Source organism: Uloborus diversus, unplaced genomic scaffold (assembly GCF_026930045.1).
Source record: "Uloborus diversus isolate 005 unplaced genomic scaffold, Udiv.v.3.1 scaffold_13, whole genome shotgun sequence".
In the NCBI taxonomy this organism is placed as follows: domain Eukaryota; kingdom Metazoa; phylum Arthropoda; class Arachnida; order Araneae; family Uloboridae; genus Uloborus; species Uloborus diversus.
The window spans coordinates 3,675,869-3,696,878 of NW_026557987.1; the positions used below are offsets into that span (position 1 = coordinate 3,675,869).

At 34.0% G+C, this 21,010-nt stretch overlaps 1 protein-coding gene across 1 annotated transcript in view; it reads left to right on the forward strand.

The window, feature by feature from the left end:
• Positions 1 to 7,445: 7,445 nt before the first annotated feature.
• Positions 7,446 to 21,010, forward strand: part of LOC129232581 (uncharacterized) — a gene marked incomplete in the record, with an annotated part of 160,668 nt that continues 147,103 nt past the window's right edge. The window contains 2 exon segments of the mRNA XM_054866713.1: positions 7,446 to 7,715; positions 16,793 to 16,961. Of these exon segments, the coding sequence (XP_054722688.1) occupies positions 7,690 to 7,715; positions 16,793 to 16,961 (195 nt within the window).

Sequence of the window (21,010 nt, forward strand, 5' to 3'; positions counted from 1 at the left end):
AAAGATTATTGGCATTAGCCTATGATTGGCGGATGTTGGTTTTTGTTACTATGCATTACATGGTATGCCGATTGATGCAACAAGTTAATCATATTTATACTGAAATTTAGCATTGCATTTTGCTCAATATGTTTCGTGTAACTTACTTATAAGAAAATAAAAAGTATTGTAAACCAAAAGCGGATGCTAAAAGGTTGCTGCAGGACTACAGCAAAACGCTATAATATTACGCGTGACATCAAAGAAACGCTAAAATAAGTTGAAAGTACTCTGTTTTCAACAAATAGTAAGCAAATTAAAATAATTTTGAACAAAATGTTTAAAAAAAAACTTAAAATTTTGACAGAGAAAACAAACGAAAAAAAAAACCAAGTTTTTTTTTTTTAAATCTAAGGGGAGAAGTTTCAGTTCTGCATCGCTACTTTAAACAATTTTAATTATTTTGAAAATATTACTATTTAAACTTAAATTTTGAATGAAGCGAGTAACCTGGAATTTTCTAAAAATCAACCTGGAAAACCTGGAAAAGTCAGGGAACTTTTTTTAACCAAAAGTGTATGAACCCTGCAATTCCATCTTCGTTAATGCGTACAACTTTCACAAGCAACACTATGTCATCGCATTAACATTAATGCGTACAACTTTCACACAAAAAAAAAAAAAAAAAACACTATGTCAGCGCATTAACAGTAACGTCTGGCGAGAAGAAGTTCAAAAGTTTCAGTTTCAGAGTTGTCGGCGATAACGCTTTAAAATTGGATTACCGTTTCAAGTAGTGCCGCGTGTTATGAACGGAATAAAAAATTTCCCTCTTATTATCGAAGATAAAGCTATTTTCATTCAGCTATGAGTTGTGCTTCCTTTAGTGAGATACGACAGCTCGGATGGAAATGATTGAGCTGGCGGTGTATTTTATTTAATCTCATTAGGTTTTTTAACATTTCTGTTCAGTATATTTCGCAAACTTTTTATTCAGCGTAATATCAATGGTTTACGTTTATTTAGAATTATGAACCATGTTGATACCTTCATTGGTTAATTTTTAATTGTTGCATTAAGATGCTTTTTTAACCAACGCGCATTCACTTTTCAGGGCCCACGAGAGGCCATATCAGCCTTGTCAGAAACTAGGGGCGCGGTCCTTAGAAGGACCCCGCTCTTGAAAACTTTTTAGAGGGATGGGATCTGGAGACCAATTTGACAATGGGTCCACCTTGACCTTCGGCGGCCCTGTTAATTTTTACTTATATGTACTATACTTTAAAATAACTGATTGAAGAATGCAGTTAATTTCTTGAAATTTCAAGCACTCATCCATCATACAGAACTATAAAAAGTTATGTATTTTTGAGTCAGTATTTCAGTTTCTCCGTTATTATGTCCCGTATTTCCGTTTCAACCGATGTATCGGACGGATAGAATTATCGTTACCGTAGTAATAGTTATATATCGATATATCGGTATATCGCCCAGCTCTAGACCGTAGTTGATGTTCCCTTGATGTTTCAGATTACCTGACGACGAGAATAAGTGTAGTTCGTTGTTTTTAATATTTATTTGGAGAGACAAACTAGAAAATCGCCCGCCAAAGTATGACGGGTGAAAATTAATTCTAGTATCCACATTTGAACGAAACCATTGCCTGTTTGGTGATATTTTGATAGTTGAAATCGTAACTCTCACTCCAGTGGATTAATCCTAGACTCCAGTAGGTAGCGTTCATGTTTGATCCCTTTTTCGTTTCTTCGTTCTCCTGAAATGAGTCTTACCAGTGGAGCAGTTAAGTGACCGGATCGAGTTCAGCCTTGTCACAATGAAGCCTTTCCCTGCATGTTAAACATCATCGAAACATATTATCAAATGATCATGCCGTGGGGCGAGTTTCATTGTTGAGCAGGTCAGGAGCGTTACTCGATCATTGTGAGGATTATCGTTGTTGTGATTACAAAACGTTTGCGTTCACTTTTTATTATTTTTTAATTTATGTATTCAATTTTATGCTCTGTGGGTGTGTAAAATCGCGCTTACGTAAAAAACCACCCATATGGAATTTGTTGTAATATTTCATCGAAATTCAAAATTTCCAGATTACTCATTCCCAATATTTCAAATTGAAATGAAATTATAAAAAAAAGAATACCATAATGATATACGCTGTAAATATAATCTTTATGGTCAAGTGTAAGTCGAAATAGGTCATCAAACCATGTCTTCATTTCTGCATCCTAATTGCCATTTTTCTTTTTCTTTTCTTTTCTTTTTTAAATATATTTTCCTTTTTTTCCCCTTTGGATTTATAAGGAAAAGCCTTTATATCTTGGAACCAGGTGGGAAACCTGATATGGCATTGGCCTTGTTTGGTCGAAACTCTGACGAAAAAAGGGTTCTTTTTTTTTTTTGCTGAGAAAATCGTTGAATATGGTTCACCTTTTCACAAGGTCCGTTGATTTAAATCAAGTGATTTTTTAAAAAAATCATTGATTTAAATCAATTGATTTGAATTGAGTGATTTTTTTTAACAAAATCATTATTTAAAATCAGTTGATTTTACTTTTATAAATTAATTTTGAATTTTTAGAATGTATTGCTCTAAATTAAACTACAATGCATTATACTGTATCTTAACTTCAACATGCAAAACTAAATAAATCCCTCTTTCTGTGTGTGTAACAGATTTTCACTCGATTGGTTTTACTCCAAAATTACAGTTTAGAACAAAATAAAAATTAGTAGTTTTTAACCGACTTCAAAAAGGAGGCGGTTATCAGTTCATACCGTATGTATGTTTTTTACTTTTTTTTTTTGTTTGTCCACTCATAGCGTCTCACCTAGTGAACCGATTTTGATGATTCTTTTTTTAATGGATAGAGGATGGCTCAACTTAGGTCCCATTACTTTGTTTGACCATATTTGTTCTTTAGAAAAAAAGTTATGGGCAAAAAACAGTAAATTTCCCTATTAAATGATTAAAATGATATTGTAGCGAAGTTCGCACTTTTCATCCGTGGATAACGGTGGATCAGTGGTAGGATTCTCGTCTCCCACACGAGCAACCCGGGTTCAAATCCCGACTAGGACAAAGTGAATTTTACTAAAATTTCGTTTCTACTGTTTCCCGTATTTTCTCGAATGTTCTATTAATTTCTGTATCTTTCCAAGTCTGGAAAGTTCCAGCACTTTTTCAAGTTATATGTAACGTTATTCGTGGTTCTGAATAAAGATCTCGAGTTGAGACTAACGAGTATTCGCTTCATTTGGCTTTCACATTGCCTTCGCTTTCTTCATCTACGCGACAATATGAAACACATTGTTATAAAAGTTAGGTGCCATGTAACTGTAACATTAATAGTAATTGTAATGATAATTTTGAATAAAGGCTTTTCTAAAGTAATACAGTGATATAGAGCCGCACTTCTTACTAGGTAACTTCTTACTTTTACTGAAATATCTACATTTACACTAAAAAGAATGAAATAAAAAAATTTTGAAAAAAAAAAAAATAGAACCGACTTCAAAATTGCTCTAAAAAGTGAAAAATAATTTAATAATGATTTTATCGATCGTTTTTGCGCCAACTTCAAAAATTATGTTTAAAAGTATTATCGATGGTGTTTAAAGAATAAAATTATTTTTCACTTTTTAGAGCAATTTTGAAGTCGGTTCTATTTTTTTTTTTTTTTCAAAATTTTTTTTTCTTATACACCATGACTAATATAGTTCAGAAAAGTAATTGTTCAACATAATAATTTACACTAAAAACATACATGATAATGAAAACCTTATCTTTAAGCGAAGCATAAAACAAAATCACATCTTATCTAAGCATTATAACGTATTTATAAATTTTAAAATATTATTGAATAGTTGGAGAAGTTATCTTAATTTTAAAAGTAAGTTGAATGGATTCATCTATTGTATGAAATATATTACGTTTATAAATGTAAAGTAATTAATATCTACATATTTTTGAGCATTTTAAAAAAATCAAAAAAAAAAAAAAAAAAAATCACGAACCCTATCTTTTCACCATGTAATCAGGTGATCAGTTCCGCATTTTACTGATTTCGTGGTATTTGTAAAAATACTAAAAATTGAAACTTATCATCAATATGATGGTTGCAGCTAAATTTAAATTGTATTTTGTACAGTGAAACTCTAAAGAAGTTTTAGATACCTTCGTATTGGAGAAATAGTTTTGCGAAAATTCTGCTTTATTTCCGCATATTGCTTCAAGTTGAAAAAATTTATCATTAATTCATGCAAATGACATTAGGCTCAAAACCAAGAAATTATGTGATGCGCATATAAAATATAAAATCGTTGATAGGTTCAAGGATGCGGCGTTGCCAAATGTCCAACCCTGGTGCATTAGTGATTTAGGATAAGCATACCTTTTTTTTTCGTGCGAAAATACCGATTTTTGATCCGAGCGTTGTTTCTATGAATTTCAGATTTGTAGCCACATATATTTCAACACACCAATTAGGAATCGTATTATCAATTACCTTTAATTAAGAAACGGGTAAGCAAGCAACCGAATATTGTCTGAGCAGCTTTTAGGAGACTTATATTTCGCAAAAATCGCCCCAGTCTGAGTATTGGAGTCCATAAGTTTCATTTTAACCGTCCTTGCCCCTCCGAAACCAGAAGCTAGATCCGCCCTGGGTCCCAAGGTCAACTTATACGTCGCAGGGGGGGGGGGGGGAATACGGCGAAAAAATAATAATTAAGGCAGTGAGAAGTAAAGGGACGTAAGTGCTAAATTTTAAAATTAGGGGATAACCAGTACGAATCATAGCCGTATTTAAGAATGGGCTTTTAGGGTTCAAACCCCCCTCGAAATTTTTTAAACTGTTCCAAAAAATGCTTTTCACTATGCATTTTTGTACTAAAAAACCTATTATTACTGAGTTTATTTATTTACTTATTTTTCAGTTTAATTAAAAAATGAAATCATTGTTATTGAGACTGCCATGCAGCATTATTTAGAAAAAAAATCTTTGAACGCATTTTAATCAAAACTTGAAAATGTCCTCTTACATCCCTTTGCTTAACTTATTTACGATTTGCAGGGTCTTTGCTCAATTATCCGTTTTTACTAATTTGTCATATCGAGAGTTCAGTGCATTTGTATTTTTAAAGTCATCTCCTGTGCTAGTGGTGATTTCCTTAGCCATTGGGGCACAGCGTTGAAGTGCCAGAATTCAAAATTTGGAGATAATCTGTAGGAGAGGTAAGGGAATTTTTCTTCTGTTTCGGGGCAAGAGATAGAAGTAGAATCCCTGGTAGGTGCTACTCATGGACGGATACAAGGTAGGAGCGACGGGGGAATCGCCCCGCCCCTTCCTTGAGTTACTCCCCACCGGTAATTTTTCGAAAATGTAGTTCAAAAAACCCAAATTTAGATGTCTTTCATAGATATTGGGAAAAGTTAGGTTTGGGATTGGGACCCTATCTCGGAACTATTTTGGAATTAAAAGTTCAAATCCTTTGGGACCAATATTTTAAAATCAGTATACATCGTAAAAAGCAAGAAATAAAAATCAATCGCCCCTCCATTGAAAAATTTCTGGCTGGATTTCACTTGCATTTGTTTTTAAAATAAAAAAGTTCCCTTACATCCCTTTGCTTCTCACTGCCGCAAATGTCGTCACGCTTTTAGGGGGGGGGGGGCAACGAAGAGTGTGACATAACGCATTTTTTTAAAACAATGAGCATGACTGGGGGGGGGGGGATTTGTTTAGTCTGTGATACTGGGTTGTGACAAGGGGGATCAAAAATGTTGAAACAAAGTGTGACATAATTTTTGAACCCTCTAATGAATCGCAGTGTTGCATCACCAGACGATTACGAATTGAAGTTCACAAAAGGCTTACGGACTTTTCCCCAATTTTTGATTCGCATGACATGCGCTATGCTAGACATCGTGAATAAACTGGTGAACCTAATTTGCAGTCATCAGTCAAACGGCCACTGCAATCCGTCACTCGGCAAATACCTTATTAAACAATTGAGTTGGGAATGTTGTCAGGGAAGCGTAATGAAACCGAAACTTGATTGTTTCAAGGATCTCCCGGTCGACGTACTTGATATTGTAGACAAGCCAACTAAATCACTGTCATCGTCAGTTTATATTTAGACATACCCAGGGCTTATTCTGCATTGAAACTCCCCGGAACGCGGCTTCTATGTTTCTTTCCAAATTTCGCATGAATTTTTTATGCATGCAACGGAGTTCTGAAGACTAGAGCCCTCGCACTTATTCTGTTTGAACTGCGTTTGAAGTAATAAATAACGGGTTGCCAAAGGATCGATAGAATAGACTTACCCATCGACAGTCGTTCGATGAAGTTACTGTTGTGAAAATGTATGACTCCAGGGCTAACAAGAGGTTATGCCAGCCTAGTTGGAATCCAGGGACCTGTCCATTCCGGAAGGGGGGCGGCCCTCTCTGACTCGGATCCAGGTAGGGCCGACGAGAGGCCATGTCTGCCTAGTCTGAAAATAGTGGCCGGCCCTTAAGGAAGCCCAGATTGGAATCTGAGTGGTTTAGTTTTCTGGGGGAGGGAGGGACTTGGCTCTCGGCGGCCCTGGATCAGAGTTGTTTAAGTTGTATAGGAGGAGGCCAAGGGCGGATCCAGAAATTTTTGCAAGAAAGGAGCGATTGATTTTTATTACTTACTTTTTACTATTTATATTAGTTTTAAAAAGCTTGATCACAAAGGTTTTGGACTTAAATTTCGAAATAGTTCCGGGATAGGGTCCCCAACTCAAACCTTCCCTGATCAATGAAACTCGTTTAAATTTACGTTTTTGAACTTCATTTTCGAAAAACTACCGCTGAAGGGTCCCTCAAGGGAGGGGCGATTGCCCCTCCCTTGTATCCGTCCCTGGAGGAGGCCCGTTTTAGCTCTCGGTGATATGAAAAAGCATTGAAATATAATTACTTATCCAAAGAAAGAGAAAAACGCCAATCGGCCGATAATTCGTCTCTGATGGACTTTCAGATGAAAACGAATTTTAATTCACCGAAATGGTGTTTCAATACGAACACCGTATGTTGTTCCACCTGTTTGAAATGTTAACGCTATGTTGTGCAGAATTAAATTCCTTTCGTCGCACCCCGAAATCCCCATCAAACGCAGGAAGTGTGGAGGTGTGGTCAGAAAGATCGTTCTCGGTTCGAAGTCCATCCCTCCGAAACACACCGCTGCCCCGATCAAACGCCGGTCCAGACTGACTTGCCGAGTCTCTCTGCTGCCGTACCGGTTCTTCCGGCGAACATCGCTACGGCACGTGCGTCCCCCTCCCCCCCCCGAATCAGTGTGGAGGAGAAGGGAAGCGGCGGCAGCCAATCGTGGAAGATCTCTTCTTCCTCTCGTTCTGTTCTGCAGACGCCATCACCCACCCGCATACTGTGAAGTTTTGCGTATTATCTCGTTTGGTGGTGTGTTTGTTTTGTGTTGGGGGCCTTCGAACGCCGATCGACCCGATCCCTCCCACGCCCCTGCTGGTCGACTTTCTTTTTTGGAATTAGCAGCCGAACGATTGTCTGTCGCACCGGTGGATGAATTACACCGTGTTTTTTTTTTCTTTTTTCTTCTCTCTCGCCTCCATCCATATTGCGGCACAAGTGTTCTTTTAAAGTGCTCTCACATGGATCGCAGCTGTCTGCTGGCGGAATGAGATATGCCATCCAAGCGCAAAGGCAAAATGTGAGTGTTGGAACTCTGATGGGGAGGGATTAAACCAGAATGTAAGAATTGAAAACATCAAAACAAACAGCCCCTCCCCCACGACTGCCTACTATACCCGCGAATTTTTTAATACTCCGATCGAATGACGAATAGTTTTTTTTTACATCCTTCTTCGAAAATTTTCATTAAAGGGGCATTTAAAGGGCACGTGACCTTTAAGTGTTTTTTTTTTTTTCATTCTTTCAACGAATTGCTGCATGTGATTAAAATTTCTATCTTTGCACTGACAATCTTATGGTAATACTTTGCAAATTTAAACCTCCCCCCCCCCTTTTTTTTCTTTAGACTTAACTGCTATTAACTATTAATCTAAATCTAAGGTTGTTTTTTTTTTTGTGTGTGTGTGTAATCACGTATGATTCATCAAAAAAAAGCTTGGGTTGCTGATGCTAATCTGTGGTTTACTGTTTTTGATTGTGAAAAATCCCTAAATGTCGTATGCATCCAATTCAATACTGCCATAAGTGCAAAATTTTGATTTCATGTTAATTTTTGAGTCACCATCTTGGACTTTGAAATGAAATGTAGCCACAAGTGATTAAGTTTAATATTCAAAAATATTTGTAGATATAGCCATATGAAATTCAGACTAGGTTTCATACACCATTGTTTTCTTTCCTTCTACTGAAAAATTACATGATTTATTTTTAAGGCGATATTGAACTAGATGTACAGTATCATATTTTATTTTTTTTATCCTTGAGCAAATTCAGTAAAAACTTCTGTTTTAGGAGGTCATTTGTTTTTATTGAAAAAAATAAAGAAACATTTTTGCTGGGACATCACAAAAATATTTTGCTGATGTCTAAATACATTTGGGGAAATTAATACAGTCGAATCTCGATAACTCTGAAGCTTTTAACTCAGGGCCGGATTTGGAATCGTGGAGGCCCCTAATCAGGGTTCAAAAAAAAATCATATTTTCAAAAATATCCAATACTTTGATATATATCGGAATATTTTGATATAGTATATGTATATATCCAATATTTTGGATCAGCACTTTAATAGTAAATACATCCTGAAGTTACTGCTATTTATTTTGGATATTTTGTAAAAATTTTATTGTCGGGGCCCCTTTGTTGTGGAGGCCCGGGGCAGTAGCCCCGCCTGCCCTCCCCTAAATCCGGCCCTGTTTTAACTCGAACATTCCTTTATCTCGAAGTTTTCATTGGGTCCCAAATCTTGAGACTGTTGTGGAATCTTTTCATCACTTGAACGTTTTAGCCCGATCCCTTGGTGCTTCGAGTTATCGAGAGTTGACTGTATTTGTAAAACGCTTTTTCGCATCAATAAACTGGGGGTGAAAATACTTAAAAGCGTTTCCTTGCTTACTCCAAAGCACCATATTAGAGTGAAGTCGCCATATTTCGTTTTTTCCCTTTTCTCTAATGGGCACGTACATAAGTGCATTTTTTTAAGTTCAAATATTCTATTTGCTTCATCAAATGTTATTATTTTGTATAACACTTGGTGTTCGGAATAAATAGTAAATTTTCAACTAATATTATCTTTAGTAGATGATATTAGTAAATGACAGTTAAATATTCGAGTTTTTCATTGATTACCTAATGAAAAACAATAAAACGAATCAATATTATCTTTTAGTTTTTATTTCAATGGAAATGTACCTTAAAATAAAATTTTTGTAAACCTTTATTATGTAGAGAAAGAATAATAAACACATGAATCAAATCATGAACTGTCAACATTATTTTTTTTACAGAAAATTATTTTGCTAAGATCAGAAAACAAAAACTTGACCACCATATTAAGTGTTCTTTCCTTTTCCTAATATCTATTGTGTGAATGTAAACAATTGTATTGATTTGTGTTTGAGTTATGAATTTTAAGTTATGTTATGAAAAACACTCATTCAAGCAATTTTTTAATGCTCAACTTTACTTGAAAACATTTTGCAGAGTGACGTTTGTTTCCTAATGCTGGGAAAACCATCATTGTTTTTTTAGTATATATTTCTGTGGTTTTAGCTTTTTGTCTAACAAGTCATCCTGCTGCCAAATTCAATGTATTTTGGCATAAGTTTTTTATGAAAGTTGCAAATGTGCAAAGTTACATAGAACCTTGCTTCAATGTGGATCTCCATTCTTTTTCACTGTTAAAGGGCATGTAGCAAATTATGTATTGAAACCAGTGTTCACAAATTCATGCTTTCAGATTTGCTTGTGTGCGTAACTGCCAAAATATCATTTACTATCTACATGCAATAAACCGACAGTCGGGTCATGCTCATCTATAAACTGCAGTTTCATCTTTGGTTATAGACTCATCCGTCTGGAATTGTGAATCTCTGAACTGGAGGCAGATATCTCATTGAAGCTGAGAGTGCCAACAAACTGGTAGTTGAAATTTAGCTCACCAGCTAAAGTCACAACCATGGTACGGTTCAACTCATAAGTTGAAGTTTTGCCTTCAATTTACTCTTGCTTCCTAAATTTACTTAAGATATCAGTTTGTTGACATTCTCACTACCAAACGGCACGACCTTGAGGGTCATGGATCTGGGTGAAATTCTGTATTCAGTTCAAATTGCATTAGATATGAACCTAGGTCAGTTTGACTGCATAGACCCTAGTTTGGCTATAATGGGGGCCGAAGTTGCTAGTTTGACTCCAGAAAAGCAATGGTTTTTCCTTGCATTCACAATATAAAATAAGCTCCCCTGTCCTTACATTGTGCTAACAAGAGACGAGAAAGGTGTTAGGCAAGCAATTTTTGTGCCAAAGCTTCATACTCCAAAGAAAACGCTGCCGCATTTCTGGAGCCAAACAAGCGAATTTTGACCCTCCTTGTAGCTTAAGGAGAGCCTATACAGTCCAGCTATTTTACCTGGATTCATATTTGGTACAAATTAATCTAAATCCGGAAGTTTATCCAGATTCTTGATCCTTGAGTTTTTGCCGTCTGAACCAGGCTGAGTTCCAGGACTCTAGAACTGCAATGGCGTTTCCATTGAAATTTGAAGCTTTGGCACAGTATTTTCCCTTCCAACACATTCGGCATCTCTTGAAAGTACAACGTAAAGGAGGAGGGATTTATTCTATGTTGTGAATGCATTCAATTGGCTCATACTGCAATGCAATTGCAAGAAAAGGGTTTAAAAAAAATAAATTCCAATGAAAAACCATTTCTTTTCTGGACTCAACTAGCAACTTTGGACTCCCGTTGCAACAGAACTAGGGCCTATGTAGTCAAACCGTTTTACCTGGGCTAAAGTTTAGCACTGAAAACAGGACAAGGGGTCATTGTTTCAAGCTATTTAAATCTCAGGCTGCCATAGATATTAGGAAAAATCATTATTTTAGCAGGGTCGTGGAACCTTGGAACAGCTTTTCGAAAGATTTGGTAATGAGCAAGGGAGTAGATAGTTTTAAGAGGGCCATTTGATCTTCACTGGGGACTGTAAATTGACTAGGACCAGCCTAGCTGGGCCCAGAGCCTGTTGCTGGTCTTCACCTTTGTATTTGTATTTATATATAATACAAACTTGCCTAAATCCAAAATTTCGTTTAGATCTGTGACCCTCAAGGTCGTGCTGTTTGGTAGTCCGCTTAAACAAGATGAAATCTGCCTCCAGTTAGATTTTTGACTACATCAGACTGATGAGTCGACAAAAAGAATGAAACTACAGTCTTTGAATGTGATAGCCAGGCTGTCGGTGTATTGCATATACAGTCGGACCTCCATATATTGAAGTAGCAAGTTAATAATTAAAAAAATAAAAGAAATTGCATATTTTTGGGCCTTCATACATCTTTATTCTCCAGCAATTCAACTTGATCTGCAACATGAGGGAATTTTTGTTTTGACAATGTAATCGAGAGAAAAGTAAAAAATCAACCTGCTTAACTTGAATGGTTTTTACTGAAGCTAAAATGACTAGGAACAGACAGAAAGGATTACTTGAAACTGATTTTACAGTGTTACTGGTTACAACTGGGATTTGAAATAAACTTGAGGGAATGTAAGAACTCCAGAACGGAACTACGGCCTATCTACACACCCCTCAAACGCAGATTTCTTATGAGTTTCTTGGCAGCCTTTAGTAAACGTAATTTTCTCCCCTAACCTTCATTTTTCATGAGACAAACAGTCTAAAGTGAAAGAAAAAAAAATCTACGAATGTCTTGAGAAAAATTTCAATATATAGAAACAATTTTTCTATGTAATGAACATTGAAATTTGCTGGGATTTGGATATATAGAAAATTTGGATATGTGGAAGTTCGATATATGGAGGCTTGACTATACTGCCGTGCTAAGCACAGAAGTGGTATCTGCAGTCGAGCTCAAAAGGAGAAATTGATGATTAAAATTTTACAACTCGTTTCTTGTATTTATGACTTAATTAAATGCTCAACTTGCGGCAGTTGTTTCGTAAATAACTTATCTAAAAACCGTAAGAGAGTATTTTTGTAAAAATCTTAATTTAAAATTAATAAATGTAGTTACGACAAATTTTCTTTTCTAAACCTTTTCATATACTAAGCTATTTTCGTTGTAAGTGACAATTACTAAACATTTTTAGGGGTATCTGCACAGATACGACAAAAATAGCTTAGTAAAACATGCTCAATGTATCATTAAATAATGCTGAAAACATCTGCTTTCTTTGGACTTAGCTGTATTCGACACTTTATTTTGGTAATACAAATCTAACAGAATCTACCTTCTGAAAGATACCATTTTCAAAACTCCGGACAGTTAAAACTGTAATTCATAGCAATTTTCTGTTTTTTATGTTCAAAGAATGTGTTTTTTATAATGTTTTATTTTCTAGATTCATTTTTACCGAGCATGAAGATAATTTTGACAGCAGACGATATTTAAATAAAAATATTACTGGCCCTAGAATGGAATGAGTTTTTTTCTGCATGAAAGAATTAGAAATGAATATTTTACATGCATTTTATTTTTAGAATTTGCATTTTAAATAAACATTTAAATAGAAAAAGCTGAATATTTACTTCAACAATTATGCAAAGTTGTATTAGTTTTTATTATCAACCTGTATCAACTATTCAACGGTAAACTAATTTTAATATTCTGTGTTAAAATAAACTGCTACATTATTGAATATGGCACTTTACTAAGGTATAAAAGTCGTATCTACAAATTACTTAGGAAAAAAGTGGTAACTGTGCAGATACCACTTTAAAGGCTTAGTATTTTTCACTTACGTTCAAATTGCCTTAGCAAACTCCGCAAACTGTGTAGTTACGACGTTTTTCTTAAAGCTTTTTTTAATATTTGGCGTTCACAAATCGCCAAAAAACTTGACATTTAGGTAAATTAAGTTACTAACGACCACCTGGTGACAATAACCCAATTTTGATAAAATGTGCAGATACCACATCTGTGCTTAGCACGGCAGTATAGCTCTGCCTTAGCCCTGGCTTATGGGTGGTGGTTACTTGCTGTTTCATTTACAGTGTTAGAAATTACTGCTGGTCCACTGGTCCCAGACCAGCGAAACCTGCCTCGGACCACCATAAAAAAAATAATCAGTGGTCCATGGGACCACAAACTGCTGGCTATTTTTGATCACACTCTGCTAGAAAAAATCCAAAAGCATTAGTCTTAGTGCCAATGTTTAACTATTTATTAGTCAAACCGTTGGTTGACTTGTTTTACAGTTAATTTTATTTTCAAAAGTTTTATCTAGAGACGTACCGAGTACTCGGCAACTACTCGGTACTCGGCATACTCGGCCAATTTGCCGAGTACTCGGTACTCGGCCAAATTTTGATCAGATACTCGGCCAATACCGAGTAGTTGCAAAAAATTGAATATTGTCCAAGACAGATATTAAATATGCTTGCGCTTTTTTATAAATTTTAATATTCTGCAATTATTTTACAAGTCAATTTTAAATTTTGAGAACAATGAAGTTTTTAATGCTTTAATGGAATAAATCTTTATTTTAATGTCCCCAAAGTTAATAAAACTTACTTATTAAAAATTGTGCAAAAAAGGTAAGTATAGAAAATATGAAATTTACATAAAAAATAGATTTTTGCTACAAACAAAAATTAGTTATAAGAAATATAAAAATTCTTTTGCTTAAAAAAAGGGAAATAAAACAACATTAAAAGCATAGTGCAGGAACATTGCAGACACATGTTTTGGCGTTACAGGAAATTCCTTTTTCAATGCACAAAATGTGAGCTTGTAGATTTAAAGGCATCCGATAAAAGTCGGACTTTTTTGTCGAATGACTTAACATTCTTTAGCTCACATTTTATGCACTGATAAAGACGTTCCTTCTAATGCAGAAACACATGTGTGCAGTGTTCCCTGCACATTTGCTTTTAAAAATTATTTATGTTTGGCAGACTAGAACTAAAATAGATTGGTATAGTTTGTCTTAATTCCAACTTGATCAATCATACCTTTTATTTATTTTTAATTTTAAAAATAATTTTTTTTGTAAAATTTTTGACGTAAACAAAATTTTTTAAATAATACGAAATTAAATTTCAGCAGAAATTTAGTTTTAAAAACTTTTATATGGACAAAGAGGTCTATACTACTATTCCAGTAAGTTCAAAATTAATCACGTGTGTGTCAGTGGTTTTTCTTAAAACATAATTGGTACTTGTTAACTCGGCCGAGTAGTGAAATGCCGAGTACTCGGTAACTCGGTACTCGGCCGAGTAGTGAAAGGCCGAGTACTCGGTACTCGGCTACTCGGCCAAAGTGCTACTCGGTACGTCTCTAGTTTTATCTAATTTTAAATCACATTTACATTTTACTCACATTTGGAGGGGAAAATAGCATCCTGAAACAAAGTAAAAGTGGTCAAATTAAGTTCACAAATTTTTGGTAGCCTATTTTAAGTGTTGTTTAATGAAATTGATTTTTAGACTATACTTGGCTGTTTAAGATTGGAGATATAAATGTTTATTGCCAATTGCCTATTAAGAATTTTAAATTTTGAAACATTTAAGTATATATTAAAAAATCCTCATCAGAAGAAAAGTGTTTCATACTGTATATATCTGTTTTGCATTGTTATTTAATATTAAATGTTCACATTCACACATTGTTATTTAATATGTTTACCATTTTGAACTTTATATGCAGTACAGTAATTTTGCAGTTAAGTATTTTATCAATGAGCTAAAACTTAATAAATGTAATCATCATAAAGTGTAAGTAATTTTTTGGTACAAACATACTTAGTGTTTAATTTAAAGCGGACCAGTGGTGTTGTTTGAGGACCAGTACATACAGTGGCTCCCAAAAGTGTTCGTACACCTACGACTTTCAACGAAATAGGCCCCAATCCATTGGTTAGAAATAATGTTTCGGAATAGGTATTTAATTATAAGACCTATGATCAATTTTAAACAAAACTACTTGAAAAGTTTTTAAAAAATATTAAAACTTAATTTTTTTAAAATCAAAAACCAAAAAGTGCCGAAAATTTTATCTCACAAAAGTCTTCGTACACTTTATAAAATGTCTACATATTATTGAATAATCTAACTTTTGATTAAGTTATTAATTAGTAGAATATCATACAGTATTCATAACACCTTTTAAACGTGTGGGAATAGATTTCATTCTTTTTCTTTCTTTTTTTGCGTAATTTCTGAGTAAGTGTTCAACCACACTTCGAGTCTTACTGTTTCTAGCTCTATTTTCGTTTTAAAGCCCTATTTTCGTAATCTAGCCTCCAGATATCTCTAAATACGTTACAGTAAGTTAAAATCAGGAGATTGAGGGGATATTTTCTATACTTTAGGACAATTTTCGAGGCACTAGACGCAAATGTTGAAAACCGTGTGCTTCTTATCGTTATCTTGATAAAAAACAAAGTTGTTTCCATAACCAAATTTTTCGCTGAGAGTTCAAAATTGGGTTTTAAAATATTTAAAGGAACAGCATGATTCATTATTTCATCAAAAAATTACAAACTACCAAGTCCTGATGCTGATATGCACCCTCACACTAGAACACCTTCACCGTCCTGATTAACTGATCCAAATAAGTTCTTATCATTAAGTTCCTAATTTTTTTTTCTACTTACAGTTATACAACAATTTAACTAAAAATGTTGAATTAATTTTTATGTGTAAGTAAGACGTGATTTTAAAACGTTTTTAGCTTATTTATCATTGATTTTGAGACGAAAAGCGTAAGCTTTCTGTTTTTCGAACGACCAAGAAAATTTCTGCGGGAAGAGATCCTATTTAATACAGCTAATCAGAGAACTTGGCGAAAAATTTTAGGTGAAAATTAAATGTAAATTGTTTCATTTAATTCTGCAGAAACTTTTACAGCACTCAAATGTGTATTTTTCATGAATGTTTTAACTTTAAATCTCCGATCACGTTTTGTCAACTTTGCCGGTTGACCTTTTCTTACCTTGTTTTCGGTCCGATTCCTTTCTTTAAAGCATTTTATCAAGCACTTTACTATACAAACAAATAAATTAACTAATTTAGAGACATTTCCAACCAATTTACCACTTTTGTGGGAAAAAAATTCAAATTTTGAATGGTGTTTGCGTTTTTTTACGAATACCAGCCATTTTACAGTAATAAGCACAATGCTAAGGAATAAATAAACAAAAAATTAAAGCCAAATGACTTATAAGGGTCAACACAATGCAAAAATCTTAATAAAACTGTATATGATAATTTTAATCATTAATTTATTCGAAAATATTTGAGTGTACGATGACTTTTGTAGCGTGTTATTTCTTTGTCTCTTCGTTTTCTGACCCATTTCAAAAAAAAGATCCGTCAATATTTTGAAAAAACTAATGGGTTGTATTTAGAATGATATAGGAATGATGTGAAAAAATATTGCACTTCATATTCGAAATCAGTTTGGAGTTATTTTGGTTTTACTAAAAAATTTCAAAGTGTACGAACACTTTTGGGAGCCACTGTATTCACGTTGACTGGTCCGAGAGACCAGTAGGACTTTGTACTGATCTCTAACGCTGATTTACTATGCAATGATGTTCACTTATGGAGTTGCTTGAATGGGTTGTCTTTGCAGGCGAGAAAATTGGCGGAAACGTGGCAAGCCCTCTCCTGCGTTGGAGGCGGAGCCACAAGATCTGAGAATCGGGACCAGGCGTTCAGTCATGGAGCAGAATGCCGAGACCAATGGATGTGACGACAGTCCCCTCTCGGTGGCAGTTTCCAACCACACGGAAATAGTGCAGGTTAGCCTTTTACTTTCAACCTTTCTCTCCAATTCCCCCCGAGAAGTTAAAAACACTCGAAAAATCGGAGCAAATTACTGGGGTTTTCCACTATAAAGGTCTGCATAGTTCTGAGTTCTCCTAGAAACAAACTGTTAACACTAGAAATACGGAAGGGGTCACTTTGACCCCAAGCAAACCTTTTCTGCTTCCTGCTCCTCTGTATTTTCATAAAAAGCTGAATTCTTTTTTGACTTTTCCTAACTAATCGCGCTGCTTAATAATACAGTAGTATACCTATATAACGCAATTCTCTATAAACCACACAACTTTTCAGAAGTAAGCAATAGGTTTTTAAGTTTAAAAAAACCCTTTGTTTTGCCTTGCTAACATAAAAATTGTTACGAAAATTTAATTTTGGAACAGTTTTTAATCTTTCCAGGTTAATTCCAAGCTTTTAAATGAAAATTAATAGTCACAGTAAAGAAAAAATATCATATGGCTCTTGAAAATGCAGCTGTTATGCAAACTATGAAGCTAGTAGAAGTGCAGGATAATTCACTTTTAATTGTAAAGCATATTTATTTGTGAATGATGAGTTGTATAATTAGTGTTTTAATACTCATTGCAGATAGAACTAATTCTGAAGTGCTAATATATATTCTGAATATTAGTTTCAAAATTTGTGAAATGACCTATATAACCCCAAAACCTGTATAACGCAAAAGCTCTGGTCCCAAGGTGTGCGTTATAACGGTCTTCTACTGTATAAAGATTTCAAGAATATTGGTCTCTTTTTCAACCCAAACTTAAGCGTTATACCTAAAAATGTGGGCAAGTGTCATTTTGACCCTTTTGGAATGCAAATACATTTACTGATGCTGAAGCTGAGCAGAACCTAAGAAATGCCTCTTAGAATGTAGCACTGCAAGAACATGAAGCATTTATAATGTTTTTGTGATTGAAAGTGAGCATTAGTCGCTAGTTTCTGAAATGCAAATGAAACCGCCGCTTATTTTGAGGGTTATTAAGCTTTTTTTAAATGCTTTGATATACATTCTTGAAATCTCTGCATCCTTTAAATAAGCTGCATTTATTCTAAATATGTTTATTTTTAACTAATTTTCAGAAATGTACAACATTATTTAGACAAAGTTACTGATCTGGGGGTCCTAATAAGTCAGGATTTAAAGTTTAGCCAACAGTGCAGCATTGCTAGCAACAAAGCCAATAAGATGCTTGGGTTTATCAATAGATCTATTTCAAATAAATCTAAAGAAGTTCTCAGGCTAACATGGATGTTACGAAAAATGATTATTTTAGCAGGGTAGTGGAACCTTGGAACAGTTTACCGGAAGAGGTGGTAATGAGCAAGGGAGTAGATAGTTTTAAGAGGGCCATTGATCTTCACTGGGGATTGTAAATTGACTAGGACCAGTCTAGCTGGGCCCAGAGCCTGTTGCTGGTCGTCACTTTTGTATTTTGTATTATATGGAAAACTATGCAAATTTTCTTCTCGGTGATCAAAATGACCCCCCGCCGAATTTCTAGGTATACAAAGATCGCCATAGTTCTAGTGTATAAAATTTGACTTGTGTAGCTTTATCGGTGGTTCCAAAAATCAACACTAATTTAAAAACTAACTTTTATTTAAAACTTAAAAGAGAATGAAGATAACGAGGCAGTGCTCGTTCTTGCCAGTATTATGAGGGCTGGCGGCTCCCTTCAACTGATGTAACATAACATCACACCAACATGAGCATAACATAAACCAAAAGATACAAGACAACTTGCTTAAATAGGTGAGGAACACGCCCTCTTACGGCAAATCGCAACATAGTGTTAATGAATTTAGTGGGAGGAGCATTTTTGCTTTTACCTCTGCTCTTTTTGTTGATGTATCATTGCTCATAGTCATAGTTTCAGAGTTTGTTATAATAAAAAATTTGTTGTTCAATCTGTAAAATTAAGATATCTTTATTAAAATATCTCTGATCAGAAATTGCCCATGCCATGCTTTAAGTTATTTCTTTTTTAGTGTATGAGGAATCATGTTAAATGTTGGTGTATTTAATTCTTACTTTTTACCACAAATGTACAGAGTGTCCCTGTCTACACACCTGGAAAGTCGGCGAAAGTCATGTATTTCGACTATGATCGAAGATGGTCATGGAAAGTCTCGATTTTCGGCAAAAAATGTTCAAAAATTATGCAGGGAAAAGTCAGGAAACTTGAATCAATCAGGGAAATTCGAAGAAATAAAAAAAATTTCCGGGAAAGTTGATTTAATTAGCTTGAATTATCCTTCCACGCGTTCCATGCTACGTAAAATAAGCAACCCGACAGGCAAAGAGGAAGCCTTCCTTAATGACTTAGCTCCCTTGAATTTACTCATTGTCTTGAAGTAATTAGTGTAGTGTAATCATGATTTAGGAAAAAATCTTTGTTTTTTAAATTAATACTGATAAAAGCTTAAAAGTTATTACTTGGCATTTTTAATTTAATTGCTAAAATTGAATGTCAAATGAAAATCAACTGGGTTTTTTGCTATTGTATTATTTGCTGTCGTCTCAGATTATGCAAAGGTTTTTTTTTTTTTTTTTTTTTGGACTGTAAAATTATTTTTTTTAGAACCAAGTATATGTACATATATATTTTGAAATTAATAATTGATTTTTGCGTTTCAATGTTGTTTGTTACAAAAGTAATCTAAGATTCGTTTTCGCCAAGTAATGAAATCATTTGAGATTGAGTTGTGTACAAAAGTAAATATTTTTATTATTTTTTAATAGTTAAAACTCTGTATTCATTCATTCATCAAAACTTCTTGATTAGAGAATAGTTCAATATGGGGACTGGTTGTTAAAAGATTTCAATTTGTTTTACATAAATATGTCTATTATTTACTTAAGTAAAACTACATTACTTCTATACTTTTACTATTACTTGTTATTCTTGCAGCAACAATTACACTCCTTGAAAATTCAGTTCAAAATATTTCCATATAAACTTTTTAGTTATATCATGATTAGATATGTCTTTAAGAGTGGTGTTAATAATTTCATAGAACTCTTATGTTAATTGGTTTCTGGAGGTAAAGTATTTGTTTTAGATTCCCTATAATATTTCCCTGTAGATAATTTAATATGCTGCTTTAACTAAAAAAAAAAAAGGATCATCTTTTCAAAATATATTTTAACAGTTTAAAACATTTTAAACACTGCATTTTATTTAATATGCAATGCAAAGAAAGTATGTACAGCAAAGAAATGAAAGCATTAACATTGATAATATAAATCAGGGAAATTTGGTGAACTTAATCAGGGAAAAGTCAGGGAACTTTTTTTCACAGTTCCTGTTGCCACCCTGTCATGAAAACTGACTACTGGTCATGGATCTCGAGTTCAAGAATATTCATATTTATTGAATCGTACGCATTAGGTCGCTCGTTTTTCTTTACTATATGATTCTACTGCTTGGACATTTCTAATTATGTGTTAAGCATTATTTGTAACCCTCCTTATATGTCTAATTGTGTAGCTCTTGTAACTTGTAGACTTCTAATTTTGCCGCTCTCATTCGACTCGAAAATTTTAAGTCTTTTGCTTCTATGTCGCTTCAAAAGACTCGTAAAAATTATCATTAATTTTCAGCGGTTTCTTAAGTTAATGAAGATTTTAGAAAATAATATTGGTCTAAAGACTTCTTTAAGAATGTTTAAGACATCTTGATTTCAAACAGAAACCGGAGAATTTTCATGTGTAAAATTTTTAAAAAGTCCAAAAATGTTGCAAAAATTACGAATTCAGAGTTTTAAAAAACATTTGTAGCCTATTCTAAAAGTTAGGTCATAATATATCTGGGAATGTCTGGTAAGTTAATTATTAAGTACTTTAATTTAATATTTTATTTTTTCCTGATTATTTATTTCATTTATTGTAAACTTAATGTTAGTAATTACTAAATTATTGCTAGTCACAGATTTTTTAGAAAACCACTAGCTTTAAAGCAAAAAAAAAAAAAAATTATTTTTTATTTTATAAAATAAAATATTTGTTCAAATAAATCCG